At 44.0% G+C, this 23,837-nt stretch overlaps 1 protein-coding gene across 1 annotated transcript in view; it reads left to right on the forward strand.

Moving 5' to 3' along the window:
* The window catches only part of PLCZ1 (phospholipase C zeta 1), a 665,761-nt gene that overhangs the window by 33,485 nt on the left and 608,439 nt on the right, over positions 1 to 23,837 (forward strand). The window contains exon 3 of the mRNA XM_086933607.1: positions 2,368 to 2,512. Coding sequence (XP_086789733.1) covers positions 2,368 to 2,512 — 145 coding nt within the window. The remainder of the gene's footprint in view (positions 1 to 2,367; positions 2,513 to 23,837) is intronic.

Genomic DNA, 23,837 nt, shown 5'->3' on the forward strand with positions numbered 1-23,837 from the left:
GAGCGGAGCACCAGTTGGGCTGACCGGTGGTGATTGGAGGCACTGGCCTCCTTAATGAAAAATAAAAAAACAATGGGGCGTATTGTCAAGCCTATTATCGCTGCTTTAGGGTCTGTTTTTGACCGAAAAACCGCAATAATGGCATTGCAGTATTAGCAAGAACACGCTAGCGCATGTTTCCTTGTCTTAGCACCGGTTTTCCTTACGCCTTGCATCGCATCTCTAATGAGATGCAAAGTAGGTGTACCCTAGCAAAACAACATAAAAAAATTTGCTATCTGTCCCTCGTGGTATTTACAAACCCGCCCAGGACACATATAGCGATATTAAAAACTGCGCTAACCACGGTTATCGCCGGTATTTTACGTCTGTGAAAATCCTGACTTGACTATCTTTTACATGGGAGGTGGCTTGTACGGCTACATCCACATCTCCCTGTCAACAAGGATTCCCCTACCAATGCAGGTTTATCGCTGGATTCACAGAGATAAATCTGCATTTCGCCTCTATTGCTGGATTTTTGGTCACCCTGGAGATAAGCGTTGTAAATAACGCGCTATCACGGAGATTAAATCTGGCGATAGCCGGCGTTAAACAAAATCGAGCTAATCGCGCTCTGCAATATTAATTGCTGATCGTTGATGATATGCCCCAATATTTTCTGTTGTCTTGTGTGAGGGCACTGCAAATGCCTGGGTGATATTCCTTACTGCGGGCAGGCCATAAAGACTGTATCCAGGGTGTTCAATCAGGTAAACTTCACCCACTAAACCGATCTTTTTTCTGGAAACTGTGCTTTTCCTTATCACTGATGAAGTAGCTAATCTCGGTGCTTGATTGCAGTCAATCTCGGACATTTGAATATCATTATCTGGCATAATAATATTCTGGAATTAGGGTTTAAATGTTGCATGCGATTGGGTGTTTTTCAGCAAAATTTCTTTAGAAGACATGCTGTAGTAAAACAGTACCTTTGCATGTTGTTTTTCTGGAAAACCTTTCCTCTTGAAAACAATGCATGTAGATAGAACTGTTAGTCACGTGGCAATAGAATGATGATATATGGAAGGCTTCCCAAGTATTCTCTCTGATGAGCTAACAATTGGACTCAGGGACAGATGGCAAGGAAGGCTTATTCTGTGACCACATGTTTCAGGCAGGGTAAAATGCCTCTAACTAACATTTTGACCATACGACCTATCAGGATCATCTTTGACTTACCTGTGTCCCCTTCTGTTTGCTATTTGTCCACTATAAACGTTTCACTCATCCCTAATTTTAACTTTAAATTTTAGTTTTCACAGAATGAATAGCCTGATAGACTACACATTCAAAAGTTGTTTTCTCCCACTGCAAACGTCCCCTTTAATCTTGGATATGTATCAAATAATATAACACACTTTGAAACTCTAGAATGGCTTAAAGAATGGTTTTGAAATGTAAGAGAAAAAGGAGAATTCATATTTAGGGCTCAAGTGGGTGGACGTTGCATTCTTCCCCGGAAACTAAATATTTGGCCACATCAACGTCATACTATTTCAGTCATAATTTACTAATATATCAAATTGAGCATATTTTGGGGACTTGACCCAAACAATAGGCGTTAATTCTACTTTCCAATGTAGTTTTTTATTTGTCCATATTTGATTTGTTTTTAATGTTTTTGACGAAACGATTGATGATAGTTTCCTAGAGAAGCAATATGGAAATGGTCTCAGTAGAAGGCCATGTTTTTCAAAGGACTACCTAGAGGAGCAGTAACCTTCACAATAGAAACAAAATAAACAAAGGGCAGTGGGGGAGGGGATTACAGGTTCCAGAGATAGATCTTTGACTAGGAACTAACATTCCGGAAACAGGCCAGCCGCTAACACATAGACGAGTTTAGTTAGAATTTCTTAGCTGTTGAAATAAGGTATACACATATAAGCTCCTAAATGATCATTATAAAAAATGTAGACTGCCATGATGTTAATGCACACATATTGCCACTACTGGTAAGCAGTATACAAAGTCTGTGGCATGGCACTGCCACAGTCTGTTGTGCCCTCATGGAAAAGATGTGAAGGAAAAGATAGGCACACGTCCTATTTTCATGTCTATACCTACATTATACTGCACTTGTGGATATTGCTGCATGCTACATTTTTAATAGGGCTAGGAGAATTTGCAGTCAGGATTGTTTAATAGTTTCATTATAATATTTATTAAATGTTGGTTATCAAAATTCTCTCTCCTTGCATTAATATCTACGTTTCACTCCAGTATTATTGTGTCGAAAACATGAATTGTCACTGTTTTTTAAAGAACAAAGAAAACTCATATACATGTACTAAATAAGGTTTACTTTATTTCTTCCAATGAAAGTGTGCTGCTTGCAGGCTGTCGCTGTGTCGAGATTGATACCTGGGATGGGCCTGGCAATGACCCAGTTGTTACTCATGGTGGCACTTTGACAAGCAAGATCTCATTTAAGGATGTCCTGCACATGGTAAAAACATGTGCATTTGTGGTATGTATTGTAGCATTATTACGGCAAATGCTTCATCTTGATCTTGTTGATGCTTTTCTCAATGTTTCCCAATAAGAAGTCAAAGGATTCAAGATGCAAGTTGAATTGTACTATTTATTTGCATTATTTCAGTATTTTTATGAGCTTAAGATAAATAATATAGCAAAATGTGATTGAGTTAAAGAACCAAATAAATTACATTACCAATACCTATTTCACCTTTTTTAATTTATATTATGTCCCACTGACCTTTGTTGGACGTACCCCTGTTCCGATCTTTTCAGTGTGGAGACTATGGACCAGAAGTACAGAGAATGGAGTCAAATAACAAATCAAATATATCTTTATTCGGCCCTTGAAAAGGTACCATAAAAGCACATAAGATCAGTTAAAAGTACAGTTAAAAATACATAAAAAATAAACAATTCATTTCATCCTAACATTCCAATTCATTTTGTCCAGAGTCTCTATATAAAGGTATTATATTCCGCTCATCTCTCTTAAATTCCTTAGCCTCACTGCCATCTTAATAAAGCTCAAAATACAGGTCAGAGTATATGCATCATTAGCCTTCTGTAAAAGTATTAGTGGTACCTTGGCATGTTTAAACTTTAGTTGTTTCAGTAATCCCACCAGGAACTTTCGCCTTGGTAGTGAATAAAATGAGCATAACAAAACAAAATGAAGGGTATCCTGCGGAGACCTATTGTCGCAGCCGCAGGTACACTTCTGCTCAACCGTTAAGGTAAAACCAGGGGGATCGGACAACAGGTGGTGCAACAGGTTAAATCTAAATTGTGTCATATAAAATCTATCCTGTGCATTATGGATCAGTGAAAGATAAGGTTCCCTTCCACTCTCTGTTTTCAATAATCCATAAGCCGCGACTGTGGGTTTACACTCTTCAGTGGCCGCCCTACTTGCAGTTGTCCATTCCCCAAACATTTTTTTAACAATCATTTGAATCTGGGCAGTAAGTGCTTCAGGCTCAGTAAAAAACTTCTTACAACCAATGGGCTCTAGAGTGCACTTTACATACTGAAGCCAGGGGATAGAACTCCCTTTGTCTCGTTTTAAACAGTCTAAGATAATTTGTCTACTGGGACCTGCCTCGGGTTGGACCAGATTTTCACCCAGGCCAAAAGTGGCCTGATCTTAATCTGATCTTCAATATAAGGTTCTCCCAGTTCCTCATGTAAAATATAGGCAGATGTTATATGTGAAACTTTCAATATCCTTCTGAAGAATTTGTTTTCCTCTACCTGGACCTGGTGTATTTTCAAAAAACCCCAGACTTCCGCCCCATAAGCTGCCTTAGCGCAGCATATTGATCTGTACAAATTCAGCACCTGCTCGGGAGACCATCTTCCCAGCCTTCTCCCATAACCCATTATAGTCCCGGATGAGGCCACCAGTTTTGCAGAGTGTTTGTCCACTAAAGATCTGAACTTTAAGAGCCCGTCAAATAGTACACCTAGATAGGAAAAAGACTGGACCAGACTAATTTTTTAGGTTCCTATCTTATACGAAAATTTCTTATCTGGTCTGGCCCCCGTGAGCATGACATATGATTTGTCGGGATTTGCTGACAAATCGAGAGTGGACATTAAACTCACAAATCCATCAATAAGCCTTTGTAACCCCTGCTGTGTCCGGGCTAACAACACTGCGTCGTCCGCGTAAAGCAGGACGGGGACTGGGTGGGTACCTACTTGAGGGGAATCCACTCCAAGTTTACATAATTCCCTGTCTAAATTACTAATATAAAGTGGAAACAAAAAAGGAGCTAAAATACAGCCCTGCCACACTCCACTAGTACATGGGAATGATGAAGTCTTGCATCCTTCTTGGTTAAAACGGACAGACGCAGTTATGTTCCAGTACAGGGCCTTAAGGATATTAACTAAATCCTGGTTCACCTCTAGGCCTATCATCAAGGCCCATAACTTCTCCCTATTCACGTGATCAAATGCCGCGGAGAGATCCATGAAACCCAGGTAGACTGCCCCATTGCTGGCTATGGTCTACTTAGCGACCAACAGATAGAGGTTCAGGCATTGGTCCGTGGTTGACCTTCCCTCCCTAAACCCATATTGCGTGTCCGTTATTACCTGGTGGGTGTCTGCCCATTCAGTCAGGCTATTTAAACCACTCGACCCAGGACCTTCGCTGTAACATCAATCAAGGATATCGTGCGGTAACAATCAGGGTCATCCCGATTTCCTTTTTTAAATATTGGAACAATGGTGGCCGAGGACCAAGAGCGCGGCAGACTTGCCTCCATTGCCGCTTTCAGGACCCTCGTGAGTATAGGTGCCCACAGCTCCACTTTACTAAGGTATAGGTCGGGCGAATGCCATCCGGGCCAGGCGCCTTGTTTTTGGTTAACCCCAGGGTTGCCCTTTCCACTTCGGCCAGGGTAATCTCTGGCAATACAGTCAATTTTATACTCTGATCTTCATCGTTGTTCATTTCACCCGTGTGGTTATATAGATTTTTAAAGTGGGAGTGCCACTGCTCCAGTAAAATGGTATTTAAAATTTGTGGGGCATATGAGTCCTGGAAACAAGGTTTATTTATAATTTTCTAGAACTCTGTCAGGTCTCTTCTTTCCGCCGCCTTCATTAGGTCCGCCCAGGCTTGCATTTGTAAGCTCGTTTTACGGGCTTTTAATGCCTTCTTATATGTAAGCCTACATTGGGCTACGTAAATATTATTTCTTGGCAGTGATTTTAAACTAGATTTAAGGTCCTTGTGTGCCTTTGAGCATTCTTTGTCGAACCATCTAGGTGTGGAGGTCGATGATATCCTGGTCTTATTGGTCTTTAAAAGTCCATCAATGAGGTGCGCCATCTTTTCAAATGCCTCTACTACAGCAGCCCCCTCAATATTGGGGTTAAGACAAACGTTTAGTGCGTCTGCCCCTTTGATTATTAAACTTTTGTAAAAACTATCCCCATCTATTTTTGGCCATCTCAGTCATCTCCCTTGGTCTGATATTGTCTCCACCATTCCTACCCCACATGATGCATTTTTGATAATTGTGCCTTTTAGCTCTATCACCAGGGGGTTGTGGTAGCTAAATATGCTAATTTCTATTTCCGCCCAACTAACCCAGGCCTTGATAGATGAGACCATAATATAGTCAATATACGACCAACATCCTCTCCCCTTGAAGGTGGGATTGAGCTCCCCGCCGCTGCCCATTTCTACCAGGTCCATTTTGTGGACCAAATTGTGGCCTTTCAGCACCTTATCTAGCTCCAACCCTTCCGAAGAATGCAAGAAGTGTGGCCCTTTCTCCACAGTGCACCGTGACCAATCCTTGTTAAATGGTCTTAGATTTGCACACAGGTGAAAAAAAAAATCCCCTACCAGGACTACAGATGGAGCTACTGCCGACTTTGTCATTGGCCCCATCGTTAACTGGGCGTTTAGGCGGGAGTCCAGTTATTTTATCGTATTTCCCTTACCATTTGCTCCTACCGCGCTGTACCAATTGACCAAGGTGATGTTTAACCCTTTTGAGCGGAAACCCACCGCCTGCAAGTTCTGTGCTGCCCAGTTGAAGTTGGACCAGGCCCCTTGTATACGAAGGTCTACATATATGATCGGCCCTCCCATAGCTCTTCCTGAGGCTGACCTTTGGGCGGGGACTGAGAAACACCTAAACCCTTCATGGGAGAAATGGTTACAATCAATCATCCAGGTCTCCTGAAGACGTATAACATGAAACCCAGTAATGTATTGCCTCCATTCCTGTTCCTCCTATTTGGCGGCAAGTCCTGATTCTGAGAATCTGGCCCTTTGCGAGTGCGATTTTTGCATTTGGGATTCATCATCCCAAATGTAAAAATCGGTAATAGCGATTTTGCCATTTTGCGAGGAATTACATTTAAGGAATCTCTATTTGAGAATCCTTAAATGCAATTCATCATCCATTTTAAAATTGCGAATTCGCAATTTCGGCCTGCTATTTACCGCGAGGTCAAACCACGTGGTAAATAGCGAAAACTTAGAAAAATGCTTTAAAAAGCATTTTTCTAAGTTGCATGTTGCACACACACATGTCCTTTGGACATGTGTGTGCGCAACACCTGTTCAAATTTGCATTTAAGGGGTGCTACAGGGTGTCTTTTGGACACCCCTGGCACCCTTTAAATCGCTATCTTATTTGCGATTAGCTAATTGCTAATCGCAAATAAGGAATACTCCCCATTCATTCCTATGGGTCTTTTGGCCCATAGGAATGAATGGGGAGTTATTCCTTATTTGCGATTAGCAATTTGCTAATCGCAAATAAGGAATATGTAGGAATCGCATTTTAATTTGCGATTCCTACATGAATCCCATTTTGCTAGTCTGTAATAGCGATTCCTTATGAATCGCTATTAAAGACTCGCAAAACTGGTCTTTGATGAATCAGGCTGTATGTGTGTTAATTGGGTACCTAAATCAGTGATGTCTGGCCCGTTAGCTCGATCTCCTCTACAGTACATGGTTGGGAGCTCTCCACCCTATTTACCCCCTTGTCTTACCCTCCCTGTAGTAGATCACATTGAGGTGTTTTAATCAGGGGTGGCTTAATCTGTTCGTGGTTCTTATCCCTCGCTTGTATATGTCTAGGGTTTATATCTATCCCTAGTCAGTCCACTCCTTCTAGGGTCGACAGAGGGTCAAATCTATTCTGGAGGTCAATCCCACCCTGATTCCTCATGGATACATAGTGAGATCTGTGGCTATACCCAACTAAGTTCCACTCCCTGCCCTTCGAGCCAGCCATGGCACTCCCCTGGCTATAGATCCCCATAGGATAAAAGAAACTAAGGGGCATAGACCTGATGTTGCTAGCCTCCGTAATTGGGCTCCAACTTAATATCTGGTCCACCACCTGCGTGTTTCTAAAGTTCACCACCACACAATCCCCGGTGTCATCCTTGGGCCTGGTTCCCACTAGTTCACCCCCCGAACCATGAATATTTCCCCCTGTTCTGTGCCTACAGATGGCCTACACTTTTTTAGCCAGAACATGGTTTTGTTTTTAAGTTTGCCATGAGACTCCACCTGTTCTGGTCTCAACTCTGGAACTCCTGTAAGGATAATTACATAGGGTGCTGCGTCAGGAGGTAGATTGAGGGTTACTGACGTTACTGACGTATTGGAGTGCCCCTTACAAGCGGTATTCTCTGGTAGGCTCTGGTTTACGGGGGAAGGGCTTGTCTTTGAACCATTACTCGATGTGTGCCTTTTGGCACCTCCTGGGGGACTTCCCTACTGGTGGCGGGCAAGCTGGTGGGAGCCTGTATCAAGCCTACTGGTTGTGTATTCAGGGGTGTCAAGGAATGTGTGATGGTGTTACTAGTCATTTCGGGGCCCCTTTATAGGTGATATTTCTGACCTATTACTAGTGTCCGCCCCCATTGGCTTATTACCTGAGGGGGCAGGATTTCTGCCACCGGATGGCCCTTTTGTTTTAACCAAGGTTATTACTTTATCCAGCCTTCTAAGGATAAATTTGGTCTGGTTGGCGATAAGTTGTTCTAAATGATTCTGTAGATTGGATATTATTTGGGCTACCCACACTGGGGGCACTTTTGTGTTTAAGTTGGCCCCCCCAGGAGACCTTATTTCTATGGTGGAGCTATCTAACGAGGCCTTATTCGGGGTGACTCTCTTACACCTGGACTTTTTTCCTGTTAGTTTTCCTATTAGTTTTCCTGACCTCACCCCTTTGTGGGGTTTCCTCCCTCAAAGTTGTCTGCTGTACCACTAAGGTTCCATCTTGAGCGCAAGGGATGTCAAATATCCCGAGGTCAGGGGAAGCCAGTAGGGATGTTTGGACTTCAGAATCCTGCTCCAGGGTTAGGAAGGCAGGTTGGGGGGTTAATGAGAGACTTCTCTCTGTTCGCTCGATCTCAGATGCTACTTTCCCTAGTGCTTGTCGTAGCATTCTATCAATGGCAGTTGGTTTATCCATGATGCGGAGAAAGCTACCGGTGTTTAAGCGTCTCCGGGCGCGCTCTGGCAGAAGTGGGCGGTGGTGTTCCCGTGGCAGGCTGGGAGCTGTAGTCTCCTCTGTCGGTGGGCGACCGATGGAACCAGCATGGCGGCGGAGGAAACTGACAGCGTTAGGGCCCCAGCGATGTCTGAAACTGGAGAGCTGAGGTGAGGCTTGTGTCTGCCCCTTGCAGGTTTCAGAGATGCCCCCGCTCCTCTGTGGGAGCTACCGGTGTTTAAGCGCCTCCACGCGCGCTCTGGTGGAAGTGGGCTGTGGTGTTCCCGTGGCAGGCTGGGAGCTGTAGTCTCCCCCCTCGGCGGCCGAGCAATGAAACCAGCACGGCGGCGGGGGAAACTGACAGCGTTAGGGCCCCAGCGATGTCTGGAACTGGAGAGCTGAGGTGAGGCTTGTGTCTGCCCCTTGCAGGTTTCAGGGATGCCCCCCAATGATGATGCCCAGTCAATGAGTCATTGCAAATTGTACAACGGCTTTTATTGAATCCATTCTGTTTTTGCAAACTGACCTACATACTATTAGGTTGGTTTGCAAAAACCTGATCAATAGTGGATCAAAATTTGACCTACCAATGATCATTAATGAGGTAGGTTTCAAATTGTGACCCAATATGAATCACTGCCATCACAGGGATGGCGGACTGATAAGCTCAGCAGACTCCCATGTCTGGGATTGTTTTTAAATTACTGGCTTTTAAAAAAAAATCCTGCCCATTTTCGTTAGAGGAAAATGGTTTCAAAAAAATGTAAAGTTTGACTAACATTTTGAAGGGTCCGCTATAAACCTCCTTGGGGTCCCCTTACTGCTTGTGAATGCCTTAACATCATCTTTCAGTAGTCAATAAAACATTAATACATCCCCCTGTGATTTGGTATTTGAAAGGAATGCCCTACACACGCCCCTTCAAAATACCAAATCAGTATGTGATCAGAAATCCAAATTGTGATTCAGGAACATGCTACCCAATTGCAATTTGGGTTTCTTACATACCAAAATGCCTTTATGGAGTCACAAATTGCTCAATTCTGTCAAATCATGCTGTTGCGAATGCAAAAAGGCTTAGAGCATCTGTCCCAAAATCACTACTTTGTGTATGCTTTGTACAGGAAGAAATTATTGGGAGAATTGATTTAATATAAAGATATTTTGCACTATAATATTTCTAATTTTATACATACCTACTTATCAACACACTTACCCCCTACCCACTGATACCCTGCTGCGCCCCTCCATGCTCTTAATTCTAGCCCGTGCTTGCCCCACTACTGCCACACTGCACCACACAACATGGAAAGTTCTTATGCACTCTCCCACACCCTACACTCACTGCTGCCACACCAACAGCACCCAGTATTTCACTCCCTCACAATCACTGTACCTGTGAAGTTTTCAGATTGCTTATGTGTGACATTTACATGGTTTTAGTGTACTTATGAGTGACATTATACTGCCAAATGAAAATGTGTGACACTTCACGTGACAATTTCTCACAAATTAAATCAAGTATTGAAGTCATAGTAAAGTGGTTAATCATTTAGCTACCAGTCCTCTTCAAACAATACAAAAGCCTCACAGTCACTCTAACAGTCTGTAAATGCTTTTACAGGAAACTAAAAATGCTGTAGTTCTGTGATGAAAAGGAATCACCCACCCACTGATGGACTGATCTGTTCTAGCTTCAGTAAGAGATTTGTCGAACCTGAGACAGCCTTTCCATGCTGCTATCTTTGGTTTACCGCATCTTTGGTTGCCAGGTGCTAATAGTATTGTGTTTTTGCAGTTGTAACTCAGGACTGGCCTCTGATCATTTAGGGATGCAGTGCTGCAGCAGCAGTCATTGCTCTCAACTCTGTATTGCTTTTTCTGCAGTTCTCTAATAGCACTCACTGCAAGTTTTCAGAGGCAAGTCTGCTGGTGCTTTTTAACTCAACAGATAGGTGAGCAGATGATGAGTTTATTATTTCCTCATTCTTGGCTGATCTTTTAGCTTGGCAGGCCCTCAGCACTGCAAGCTGTGAGGTAAACGACATCCTGCCAATCCTAACTTCTCCATAATAGAATGCTGAGAGGGGTCATGCAGGAACAGGTGCCTGAGAGACTGGTCTGTAGCACTGCAAGTGTGGTATGTAAAAAAGAAAACTGCTGCCTGCCTATGTTTGCACCAGTTACTGGGGGGTAGTGCATTTGGAAGTAAAATACAAGGTAAGAAGGAAGGTAAGACGCTGCCAAGAATTATCCACTAGGTGCTGCAGCAGAGACTCGGGTATCTATGATACAGACTGACCATGCTGCAGTTAGTTTCAACATACCCATCACAGACGTAGTGAAGTAGTGTGGCTCACTGGTTAGAGGCGGCAGACCCGAGAGCAGAGGACGGCCCGGACCAGGGTTCGATTCCCGGCGCGGCAGGTTTCTGGACCAGGGTCAGCGGACTCGATAATTCTCTCGCCTCGGTGCCCACTCTGATCAGCGATCACACTCGGCAACTCTGGGCATTAGCTTGCCTCATCTTCATTAACGGCCCCACCAGACCGCCGGGGATGCCTGGTCTCACCCTGGAGATACCCATTAAGGGACCATCTCTCAGGGAAGCCAGGAAGGGTTTCGCAGTGGTCGAAGAGCCTTGGGACCCTACGGGTAAGTAGTGCGCTATATAAATGCCAATACATTACATTACATTACACCTACCACATCGGAACTGCCCACTTCTGCTGGCAAAGCTTGTAAGAAGTGTGGGGGGGGGAGGGTTCTATCCTCTCTGAAGCACTGGTCTGGACACACTAGCGGCTTGCTGAAAGCCATCAGAAACCTCAACAGATGGATCACTGCATGTGCCAGCATCCTTGCTCTCCCAAACGCAACCCAGTCGCAAGAACCGAACTGGAGGACAGCTGGTACATAGAGGAACTCAGGCTGACAAAACGCCACTGCATTCACCTGAATCTCAAATGAGAAACAAGTAAAGACACAGCAGATAAAGATATCTTCAAATCAGCCCTAAGACACTATCACCAGCAGACACAGAACACCATAGGCCTCATTTATGGGGACTTGGCGTAGGGCAGTCTAACAACTCACCTTACTGCACTGCCCTACATCAAAGTGAAAGGGCAAGAATGTACCATATTTATAAATAGGGTGCAATCCTGTCTGATCCCCCAGTGCAGTTTTGGCAGCCTTGAACCAACGCAGGCACACTGGTATCGTGATGCAAGGGGCCCTCTGTTGGCAGCAGGATTGTTTTTGTGCAGGAATTGGCCCCTTCCCGCACTAAAACAAACTTGGATGGCTTTCTCCTCTTTCCATGTGTGCTACAGTATTCAGCATACATGGAAAGAGGAAAAACTAGGAGAAATAACGTTACTTATTCTTGATGCACCTCTCCTGAGGACACATAAGGTTTTGGTCCATCCCCAAGTTTACATGGTTATGTAAATTGGGGGAAACATCTTAATCCATGCATTTTGTATAGGAACACCCACTGCAATGCCCATGTATAACCTCCCTAATGCAGAGCAAGGTAAAACAGAGATTTGCACTCTCTTGCCTTATTCCATATCTATGAGGCCATTCAAAGCCACACAAAGTGGCTTTGTGCAGCCTCATAAATATGATTTTGTGAGCATCACAAAAGTGATCATAAATATGCATCCAAGTGCACATTTCTTGCAGATCGCACAAATGCTAGCACTAACAGCAGGAAGTAAATCTTTCTCATCAAAGATTTCCCCATTCCTCCCGATGCCTCCAACAACCTCACCCACTCCTCACAAGACCTTTGCAACAAGCTCTCGGAACTCTTTCTTAACAAAATCACATCCATATACAGCAACTTGGACCCTCAATCAGACTCCATCACCATTGCAACTCACCTTCCTATCATGACAGATAAACAAACCCAGACCTTGTAGCCTGCAATCCCCACAGTCAAAAGCACTGCTACCATGAACACCCTCCACTCATGGACTCCATCTGACCCTTGCCCCCACCTCTCCTTCACCAAAGGGTTCCTACTAAACAGTGTAACACCCATCCACAACACCTTCCCAGACATCTGGAAACATGCCACAGATGTGCTCATTCACAACAAACAATCCTCTGACCCAGCAACACTTTCCAACAACATATCCGTCTTTCTCCTGCCATACCGGTCAAAGGTCTTAAAGAAACGAATCAACTCATGCCTCACCGACCACCTCAGCAACCACAAGCTCCCTGACACCAAGCAGTCCAGATTCAGGCCCAACCACAGCTCATGCACAGCACTCATCGTCATCACAGACAGTATTCGCATGATCCTTGACAGAGGAACAATGGCAGCCCTCATTCACCTGGACCTCTGAAACATTTGGCATAAACTCACACTCCATCCTCATAAGGTGCCTCTCATGATTGGCATCAAAGGACCCACACTCCACTGGATCAGCTCCTTCTTAATGGATGGAACACAAACTGTCAGCCTGGCACCTCACTCCTCGAAAGCCTACAAACTCCTCTGAGGAGTGCCTCAAGATTCATCACTCAACACCAACATCCTCTCCTACTCAGAGAACTCATAACTCAAACTCTCCTTCTCAGACAAGATCCCTAACTCAAGAAAAAAGTTCACTGTCTGCATGAGCAACATTGTTAACTAGATGAAAACCAACTGTAAAAAAAAGGGGAGGCCCTGAGAGTAATGTAAAGAACCAACAACAACTCAAATCGTTTAGTTCACATACATGTTAATAAAAAAGAAATTACTTAAAATTAGGGAGTTAAGGAAAACCACATAAAGGTTGTATCATGAACATATTTTTTATTATTGAGGTATAAAATATTGTTGTAAAGTGTAATAAAAATATAAATAAGAAACACTTTAGAGCCAATGGATTCTTCATAAAACCAAATAAATTTACAACACAGATCTACTGATTTTACCTCATCTTTACACCTGAAAAAGCAGAGTACAGATGATACATACAACATTGTAATTATCATAGGAACAATAAAGATTGATTTTAGAATGAGTAGACAATACAATTCTTATTTCGTTCTTTTGAATGGATTTCTCTTAAATAAAACTTTGTGTGGCTTTTGTTCAATTGTCTACATTTGTTTTGTGACAACACCTTCTTCAGGAAGCCATGTGCTAATGAGACTCAAATGTATCTGCGGATATATGACACAAAAAAATGATTAAAGTCCACTCCAATAGCAACAGAATAAAATACCATAGATTTGTTTAGGAAATACAATGCTTTGTAACCAGGAACCATGGACCAGCACCATGGGTAGGGACACTTGTGTAGAAAGCTAAATGTCGAAAAAACTTTTTGACCACATTAAGTGTCGTACACCAGTCAGAACCCATAAAGAGAGATGAAGAAAACCATAATGTTCTTTACAATAGTCACCAACAGCTTGTCTGGACACTAGAGATATCTTTAACACAGTTGAAGTTCTACACTTCAGTTCCCTTAGAGAGACACTAATTACACTGGATATCGTACTGGACAGTAAAATTCATGAAAATTATGTGGTTCATTGCATATAGGGTCCCAGAACCTTCATTCTTGAATATCTACTCATGATTTTAGAGGAAAAAACCTTCGAATTCAAGGGGCAACAATGCCAACAAGTCAAATGAGTCAGCATGGAGGAGATTTGTGCCCTCACAAAGGCGAATATCTATATGGCAAAATTTGAGCATAGATTCATCCACAAAGAGGTTGCCACAAATTTGTCACAAGAGGCTACCCTAGAAGGTTAGTCCATGATGCATGTAATAGGGCTCAATATTATTACGTGGACTATCTGCTATAGAATTAACATAATCCCATTGAATCGAATCTAGTGTGCATCACACACATTCAGTTTTAAATGACAAAGTATGTCAGATTATTTGTGCAAACTGGTACATTCTGAATGTTGAGAGTGAACAAAATATAAAAATTCAATAGCCAATGTTTGCACATTGGCCGAATAAAAACTTTAAAGATCATATATTCAGATAGCCCCTTCAGAAGAAGAGTAGGAAGACTACTGATGGGAGCCTTTCCGTAGTAGTGAACCACATATGCATCGAGTGCAAGACCTGTTTTCGCAATTTAGAATGCAACTTTTGTCTTCAATAAACATACAGTGAATCTGAAAATGTGTGAATGCCTTAATTATAGGATTCCCTTGGGAATAGGCAATTGGATTCAACTCCAACTGATCTATGTATTACACTGTCAAGTCCCCTATACTCTTTTGGAAATGTAACTCCTTTCAGTCCATTATGTGTCAGGAAAGATATTTTGAAAGAGATAGTGGCTCAATTACCCATTCTCTGTAATATGCTTGATTCTGTTCTCTCTCTCTAGGCGCTTGTTTGACAAAAGCCTGGTTTTAATTTATGTTTTTGCCCCCTTCTAGCCTGGCCCCTTCAAAATGCACTCATTGCTTTTTCAAATTTTGATGCACTTTTATACTCTATAGTCAGGGTCAGTTGCTCCATAACCATCTTTTTGAGCCTACTAAGTTTTTTATAATAATTGATTTCTTGTTCAATCCAAGACGACACAAGCCTGTTGAACTGACCATTATAGGGCTCTAGTATTGCACTTCCTTCAAATAGAGCTCGGCTTTCGCATGTCCTTTTGTGGCAAAATCTGTGCTGTCTATCCATTCCGGTATCCCAGTATGAAAATCTGACAGGCAAGGTGAGTCTCTTAGTCAAGGGCCCCCCAAGACCATGTGATCAGTGAGTACACACCACTCTCTCTCAATCCCCACATTTGCAGGCAGTTTGTTACCACTTTCTGATTATGATGTGGTTCTTGTGTGTTCTTTGCCTGTTCATCAGTGACTGTGTCTACTGATTTATCAAACTAAATCGGTGACCCACGGATTGCAGCAGACTCTATCTTAAAGCTTCCTCTTGCGAGTCTACTGCATGCTTTCTAGCAATCTCTGTTGGCACACCGCAACATCTAATAATTCTGCGTCATTTTTATTTACAGCTGTGTTTGAAGTACTGCTTAGATACCCTGATTTCATCAGGCATGTTTGATAGGACTTCTCAATTATAATGTGGGACCTCTGTGTTAGTGTCTACTGATTTAGTAAACTAAATCGGTGACCCGCAGACTGCAGCGGAAACTATCTTAATGCTATATCTGGTGATTCTCCCTCGTGCTTTTTACAACTCTTTATTTTGTCAGCACACTGCACCATTTACTAATTCCATGCCATTTTACTAACAGCCGCCCTAGAAGTTCTAATTTGCTCCATTCACGCACTGGGTGGCATTTGGAATCCATCTTAGTATCCACCTTAAAGCGTAGTTACTGCGACCAACTTAATTAGACTAGCACTTGTTCCTATCTTCTCGACTGATAGTTGATGTTTTGTTACCCTCTGTTGCTTTAATCTTCCAGCTTCTTGTGCGAAATACATCCCTTTTCTCCAGACTAGTCTCAGCGCCTTCCATATAAAAAATGTGTATAAATGCCCGTTGGTGGGATTTGACATAAATTCATTCTGTGTCAACCAGGGTAGTTTGTTTCATTCCATCCTTAATTTGTGTTATTTTGGCACTTTTATAAACCATCCTGCTTAATGGAAAGGGGAGACCACTCGGTCACCCCGAACGTATGGCTGGGTGCCCCGATCCCCCGGGAAACATTTGCGGGCGGGGCGCGTGTCCCGGCCGGTATGCCCATAGTGGCGTGGTTGGAGCACGCCCCCGCCCCCTAAAAGGGTTGTCCTAACACTCGCCCGGAAGCCCGTGCAATTCTGGGCGGGATGGGGATGCTGCCCCGCCTTCCCGCTGCAAGATAAAAGGCGCGGGAATCCAGGCAGGCGTCCTCTTGTTCCTGCGCTCTGAAGGCTGCACCACTCGTCGCTCGTGAGCCCTCAAGGGAACAAGCTGCAGTTTTTGACCAGCCCCCGTGGCAGAAGTTTGGGAGTAAACAAAATTCGAATTTGTGATTGATTGCAATAAATAAAGCGTCTTGTTGGAATCGTTTCTCTCATCTTCAATGGATGCCAAGAATGTGCATGCAACGGAATACTTCCCTATAGGCCTTTTTTCCTTTGTAGAAATGTAATGAACTATATGCAATAAAAGCGTTCTCTGTTATAGGACCTTTTTTCCTTTGTAGCAATGTTATAGTTTATTGGATATATCTAGCTGTAATTTGAGATTAAGCATAGGTTTTTTCCCCCTAGTAAGTAACTAACTGTTGTATTTATTTAGTCTTCGGTCGGGCGGTAAGGTCATGATCGGTGAGCAGTGATTTCAAGGTCCCTAGTGAGGGCGCCCCCCATTATGTATGGGAGTGCCCGGGGGGAGGCGGCCATTGGCCCCTCCCACGGGGGGGCGGCACCCATTACGGATGGGTCGCCCAGGGGGAGACAGCCATAGGCCCCTCCCAGGGGGAGACGGCTATATGCCCCTCCCACGAATTTCCTGGGGGCCGGATATCCGCTCTGGCGGAAGAGAGTGCGGGGAAAGGGAGGGAGTCCACGCTGTCCTTCTTACGGATACCCCGCATGGGAACTCGGACGACCTTAAGATGGCGTAGAGTGAAAGGGGGCCCCCATGACAAGGGAAGTTACAGTTGGCTACGAGGGTAAAGCCCTCTGCGCATGCGCCACTCACACGTGAGGGCGGGAATTTGGTGATAGGGATCTGACACCGGTTAAGACCTTGCCGTTGGCCCCTAACGATAGGATGTACAAAATTCGTATACAATGCATTATGTCATGACGTTAGACTCGGTTAGGAAAATCTTTGTATTAGAGATTTGTTAAGGTTAGCCTGGATACCTGTCTTCATCAAGTGTAATGAAAGTTGAATTTTGTACATGATACATGAAACGTTTTAATTTTAAGTTTTACATTTTGTTTCATATTTTAATACATACTGCAGGGGGGGTCGTGAGGCCCCCCTGCCTTACAAAAGTTCAAACTGTGTCTGTCTCCTACCCATTGGGATTGGTGGTGGAAGAGGTGGTGGGCATCCCTGACCATATCATCTGGGCACATTATGGCTTCCTTCGCCTCTCTTTATTAATTCAGTCTAATTTTACAACAGTTAATCTGGTGAAAGTTTTTTTCCAAAATTTTGTTTCTACTCAATGTCTATCCCCTTTGTGCTGGGCCATGGTTCTTGGTTACAAACTGCTGTATTTCCTAAATAATCATTGGTATTTTATTCCGTTGTAATTGTAGATGGCTTTATTCATTTTTTGTGGGATATTTGTGCAGGTACTTTTAAGTGTCATTGCTTCCTAATGAAGGCATTTTGTTGAAACGCGTGTAGATAATTGAACAAAAGCCACATAAAGATGTATTTAAAAGAAATACAGATTGTATTGTCGGCTAATTATAAAATCAAGCTTCATGGTTCTTATGACAATTCCATTGTTGTATATACCATATGTACTCTGCTTTTTCAGGTGGGGGTGTTTTTTGAATGAGAAGCAGTAGATGTGTGTTGTAAAGGTCTTTGGTTTCATTAAGAATACATTGGCTCCAAAGTGTATCTTATTTATATTTTCCGTACACTTTATAATAATGTATAACTAAATAATAAGAAATATGTATCTTTCTTTGAGCCACTTCTTCTTAATTACTTTTTAATTGAAATGTATGTGAACTTAACGATTTGAGTTGAGTTAGCTTCTTGTACATTTAAAACCAACTGCCTCAAGCTCAACACTGAGAAGGCAGAAGTAATGATCTATAGCAAGAACATCTCACCATGGAACTCCAACGGGTGGCCTGACAATCTCAGACCCACACTCAGAACGCATGCCAGGAACCTTGGAATAATAATCAACAATATGACAACACAGGTCAACATCATCAATGCATTCTGGTTTCACATTCAGATGATGCTGAGGAAAATCTTCAAATGCTCCTAAGCATCACTAGAAAAAATGTCACTCACACCCTAGTCTCCAGCATATTGGATTATAGAAACACCTTCTTTGTCTACCCGCACACATCCCAATTATACACAGAAACAGCTCAGGAGGGCAGGGGTTCTATAACATCACTCTTAAAGCATGGAATGAACTCCCACTCCACATCTGAGCCGCCTCCTCTATGCTTAAATTAAAAGCGACTGAGGGCCTGGCTTTCCAATTACCCAACGTTCATAGGCAGGGCTAGGCATGCATGCTCAGCACCAGGATATCCTTGTGAGTGATAGTGCACTTTATAAATACAGTTAACGTATTTGACATACTTCTAGAAACAGCTGGTTGAATTGAATTCACATGTCCTTACTGATTCTCCAGAAGCACGATGGTTGAAAGCTCTGGTAGTGACCTGCCACATACCCAGTTTTTCCAGAGACACTAGAGAGGCATGGAAAGTTGAATGTGGGTCCTTCAATGTGCTCTAACATTTCAACAACAATCCTCCAATTTTCAATGGGTACAGTCATGGCCAGGGAGGAGGAAGGAAGGCAAAGAAGGTGGCAACGGACAATGCCAGGTGCCAAGCATTGCTGTTCTTTGGAGTGACAGCACAGCATGGCTGGAAGCAAAATATTGATTTTGTGGGGAGTATGATGCCAGGCATTAATTATTGGGGTCTGCGGGATGTCAAGGTGACAAGTACATTTTATTAGGCGAGAACCAGAAAGACGTACAGAGGAATATTTCCATTTGGCTGTCCCATGATTCATCTTGAATGACCAGCTAATACACCAGAGAGCAGGGATTTATGTATTTTTCCTCTGCCTCACCTAAGATTGAAGGGGGGTAAACTATTGTCTTGTCCCAGGGAGGGTATGTGTGCTACTCTGATATTTTTTCACAGTTGTCTTGCCTAAGTTCTGTGGTGTCCTTTATCAATGCAGACTTCCAAGGGGCTGCTCTGACAGGTAACCTTGTGTATTTCCTCGGGCAGCATGCAAGACCAAGGAACAGCAGAAGTTCCTATCCATACTTTTCACAAGAGTAATTCTTAATAATATTTGTTTTGGGAAACTGAGACATGAAGTCAGTTTTACCCTATGTCTATAATGAATCATGTAGACCAACAATATGATGTCAAAGCAAGAGATACTACTTCAAAGATAATTATGTCTGAGATGCTTAGATGCATACGGTTTTATTAGGATAACCATGACATTTATAAATGAGGGCCCAAACCTCCAAGATAATGGTCCACCCACCAAATTTAGATATGGGGGACCTTAGGATTAATCATGATGGAGACTTCTCTGTGTGTTCTTCAAATTCCACCAACCTAATTTAGATGGTTGGAATTGTAGGTCCGTTTTTACTTCCCGTAACTGCCGGGAAAATCCTGGCAGTAAGGGGCAATAAAAAACTGCTAAATTGTCCCTGCGCCATGTGACTCTCCTGGCAAGGAAAGTATTTTCTTTTTTATTTTCAATAAGATAATTACACTTCAGAATTTTCATTTTGGAAATAAACAAGTAAACAGTTTAGTACAAGGCTCTGTTGTGTTGAGAGAGCCCTGCAACAAACAATAAACAGTGTTAACAGGAACTGCTTGATGGCAATTTATGCCAATGCTTTAGAAATAACAGCTGGCTCTGACATTGGCGGGTCGGTGAGCCTAATGAACGTTAAGTTCTACACCAGGCCAACAGAGATTACTCTATTCCCCAACAATGAATATGGACCCAAGTTCCATTTACATTTATTGTATGTATATTTATCTGAGGTTGAAAGCCTGAACTTCTAGCAATAATCCATCCATTTGGGCTATGTTTGCAACACATGCCGTAGGTCCTAATTGCCATTAGGACAATCGTATGAGGCTGGGTAAACTATTCCCTCAATATTGTAGTTTGTACATTATCTCTCCAGAAAAAATTGTGAAATGTGGCTATCAATGTGGATATCAATGTGGATGTGCTATCACTATAGCCTGCTGATGAGGATGATATTGTTCATTTAATTCTCCCATATGCATTACATGCCTGAGCCTCATCCAGGTATTGATGCTGGCTGGCAGTAGAGTGAGCTGTGTAGAAAGGAGTAAAAGAACACGTTTTGGAGAAAAGTCCTTGGTGGGTGAAAAGCTGAAAAATGATATATGATAATGCAGAAATAGGAAATATTTACATACTGATACTTATCAATCAATCAATCAATCAGTCAGGGGTGTATAAAGCGCACTACTCAACCAAGGCGCTGGGTGGGGGGAGGGGGTTGCAGCTACTCTTCAGTTTAAGAGCCAAGTCTTGAGGTTCCTCCTGAAGATGAGTGCGTGGGTGATGGTCCTTCTGCATTCAGGGGGTATCCATTTGAAGGTCTTGCGGAGGATGCAAAGGCAGTTGAATCTGATGGAGGCGACAGAGTTGATCTGGCCGGTCATGGAGAGGGAGGAGTCCACGATGATGCCCAGGTTTTGTGCGTGGTCTGTAGGTGTGGATGGGCTGCCGAGGGTGGAGGGCCACCTGGTAATGTCCCAGGTGTAGGTGGAGGGTCCGTCTTCTCAGAGTTGAGCTTCAGGCAGCTATCTTTCATCCATGCTGTGACTTCCTTCATTCCTTCCTGGAAGCAGCATCTGGTGTCTACGGGGTTCTTTGTGAGGGAGAGGATGAGCTGGGTGTCGTCGGTGTAAGATACTATGCTGAGCCCATGCTGTCTGACTATGACAGTGAGGAGGGCCACGTAGATGTTGAAGAGCGTGGGGCTGAGTGATAATTCTTGGGGTATTCCGCAGTGGATCTATGTGGATTTGGAGAAGAAGGGAGGAAGTCTGATCCTCTGGGTTCTGCTGGGGAGAAAGGATTGGATCCAGTTTAGGGTGGTTTCTCGTATCCTAGTTTCGTGAAACCTGGCTATGAGAGTGTCGTGAGAGACGGTGTAGAGGGCTGTGGACAGGTCTAGTAGGATGAGGGCTGCAGTGCATCACTGGTCTAGTAGCATGCGGATGTCCTCCATGGCGGCGAGGGTGGCCACCTCGCTGCAGTGTTTGCTGCAGAATCCAGTTGGGGAGGAGTCTAGGATGAAGTTCTCTTTGATGAAGGCGGTCAGCTGGGCGTTTATGAGTCTCTCAATGACTTTGGTAGCAAAGGGACTGGGAGAAATGGACCGGTAGTTTTTCAGGTCCGTCATGTCGGCCCCGGGTTTCTTGAGGAGGTGTTTGACCTCAGCCTGCTTCCAGTCATCTGGGAAGATGCCAGATTTGAAGGAGGTGTTGTCGGTATGTCCTAGTTGGGAGCAATGGCGGCAGCGGCCCTGTGGTAGATGTGAGGTGGGCTGGAGTCTTTGGGGGCTCCTGAGTGGGTGTTCATCATGGTCACGGTGATGTGTTCAACAGTGGCGGGGTTCCAGGTCGTAACAGTTGGTTTGTTGTCTTCAGTGCGGAGGGGGTGGTGTCAGGCGTCTGTTTGCTGAAATTGTCGTAGAGGGCCTTGATTTTCAGATGGAATAGGACCTGAGCTTGTTGCAGAGTTCATGAGATGGTGTGATGTCTGTGGCTTCACTGGGCGGTTTGGTGAATTGCTGTACGACTTTGAAAAGTCGTTTGGCGTTGGTAGTGTTGGCTTGGATTCTGTCCTTGATGGAAGTCCGCTTGGTGTCTCTGTGCGCTGTGGTATTCCTTCAAGGTGATCCTGTGGTTGTTCATATCTTCTGTAGTTTGACTGTTTTGCCAGGTTTTCTTGAGGCGTCTGCACGGGTCGCCTTGCTTCTCGCAGTTCGGTGGTGAACCAGGCGGCCTTCGGGGGGCTATGGTTAGCGGGGTGACAGGGGGGGTGAGAGCTTGTCAGTGCAGCTGGAGGTCCAGCGGTGAAGTTCTGTTGCTGTGGAGTTGGCGTCGGTCGTGGCGCAGGGGGGGTCTAGGAGGAGGTTGGTATTAAGGTGTTTCTCTGTCTCTGTGATCTTGCTCCAGTTCCTTCGTGGCGGGCACTGAGACGGCTTGGGTGCAGTGGTGATGTTGAAGGTGAAGTGTACGCAGTAGTGGTCCGTCCAGCAGGGCTGCGTGATGTGGCTGAAGCGGATGTTTGCTCCTCCTGTGAAGATGGGGTTGAGGGTGTGTCCTGCTCTGCGAATGGGGGTGTTGACAGGTTGTCAAGGAGGATGGTAGAGTCGGGTTGCTGCGGTTGTCGAGGTAGAAGTTCAAGTCTCCAAGTAGGATGTAGTCCGTCAATTTGATGGCATGGTGTGAGACGAGGTCGGCTATGGAAGTTGTGGACTCAGTGCGAGGTCCCGGGGGTGTGTAGGCAAGGGTGCCGTATAGTGTGGTCCTGGGGCTGGTATGTATCTGGAAGTGGAGGTGTTCTGTGTTGGAGTGGGGGTCGCTCTTGTTGGAGGTGGAGAGTCAGAGGGATTGATGTGTTTTATCAATATTGTGACCTTATGCCCCTATACGGCTATAATCAATAAATATCCCTATAATGGCTTAATATTCAGAGCCATATTTTCAGTACATCGCCGCTGCAGTCCATGACACAGCAGAAGCTACTTCCTTAGATTCCTAGAGAGCACACCGAGTTCTTTGGACACACCGAACCCCCAGCAACCTGGGAAAGCCCCGCTTGCTTTGTTTTGATTAGTAATAGAACTCCTGCGAGCGCTCTAAGAACGACCAGTTCTTAGTGACATCTTCATTGACATCTTATGTCCAAAACGTACGTCAAACTCGGCACCTTTCAGGTATAAATATACCATTGTTGCCTTAAGCAAACACACAGTGGTGGTGAATACTGGAGCAGAACAGCTGTCCCCTTGCAGAAAGCCCAGCAGACGCGAGAAGCCCACGGACGCTGCCCCTCCTCTTTGACGCGTTGAGAAAGACGCTGTCTTTTCTCCTGCCGAGAAAATCCAGCTTCGGCGTTTCCAGCCTACCCTTGCGGATGACTGGGATATCGGGTCCTGAGAGGGAGATACCAGACCTCCTACATTCTATTCCAAAGGTACGGAGCTGACTAAACCATTAGAGAGGGTTCTTGAATCAAACTCTCGGCAAAACCAACTTAACTTAAACTGCTACTTACTTACTCCCTCCCACGTATTAGGCTTAGGTACACCGGGGTAGGCGTAGTTAAAAGCACCAGTTGAGGTCGTTAGCCAATGTATATATGAATGTATATATTGTATATATTTTACTCATTTTAACCATCTTATGGCTAAGAAACCATATCAATGCTTTTACAGTATTATTTCATAATACTCCTTTTACTGTACGGACTTTACTTTATATTAAGTATTGCAATTGTGCCAATCCATTTCTCTTGCATGAGAAGGAAGACTGTTCAATAAATCATACCCTTTATTGTAAACGCCCGTCTCTCTCTTCTCTGCACTCTGGTGAAACTAAGAATGCACGACTGACTGAGTGAAATAA

The sequence above is a fragment of the Lissotriton vulgaris genome, chromosome 1_1, assembly GCF_964263255.1.
Source record: "Lissotriton vulgaris chromosome 1_1, aLisVul1.2, whole genome shotgun sequence".
NCBI classification, from domain to species: domain Eukaryota; kingdom Metazoa; phylum Chordata; class Amphibia; order Caudata; family Salamandridae; genus Lissotriton; species Lissotriton vulgaris.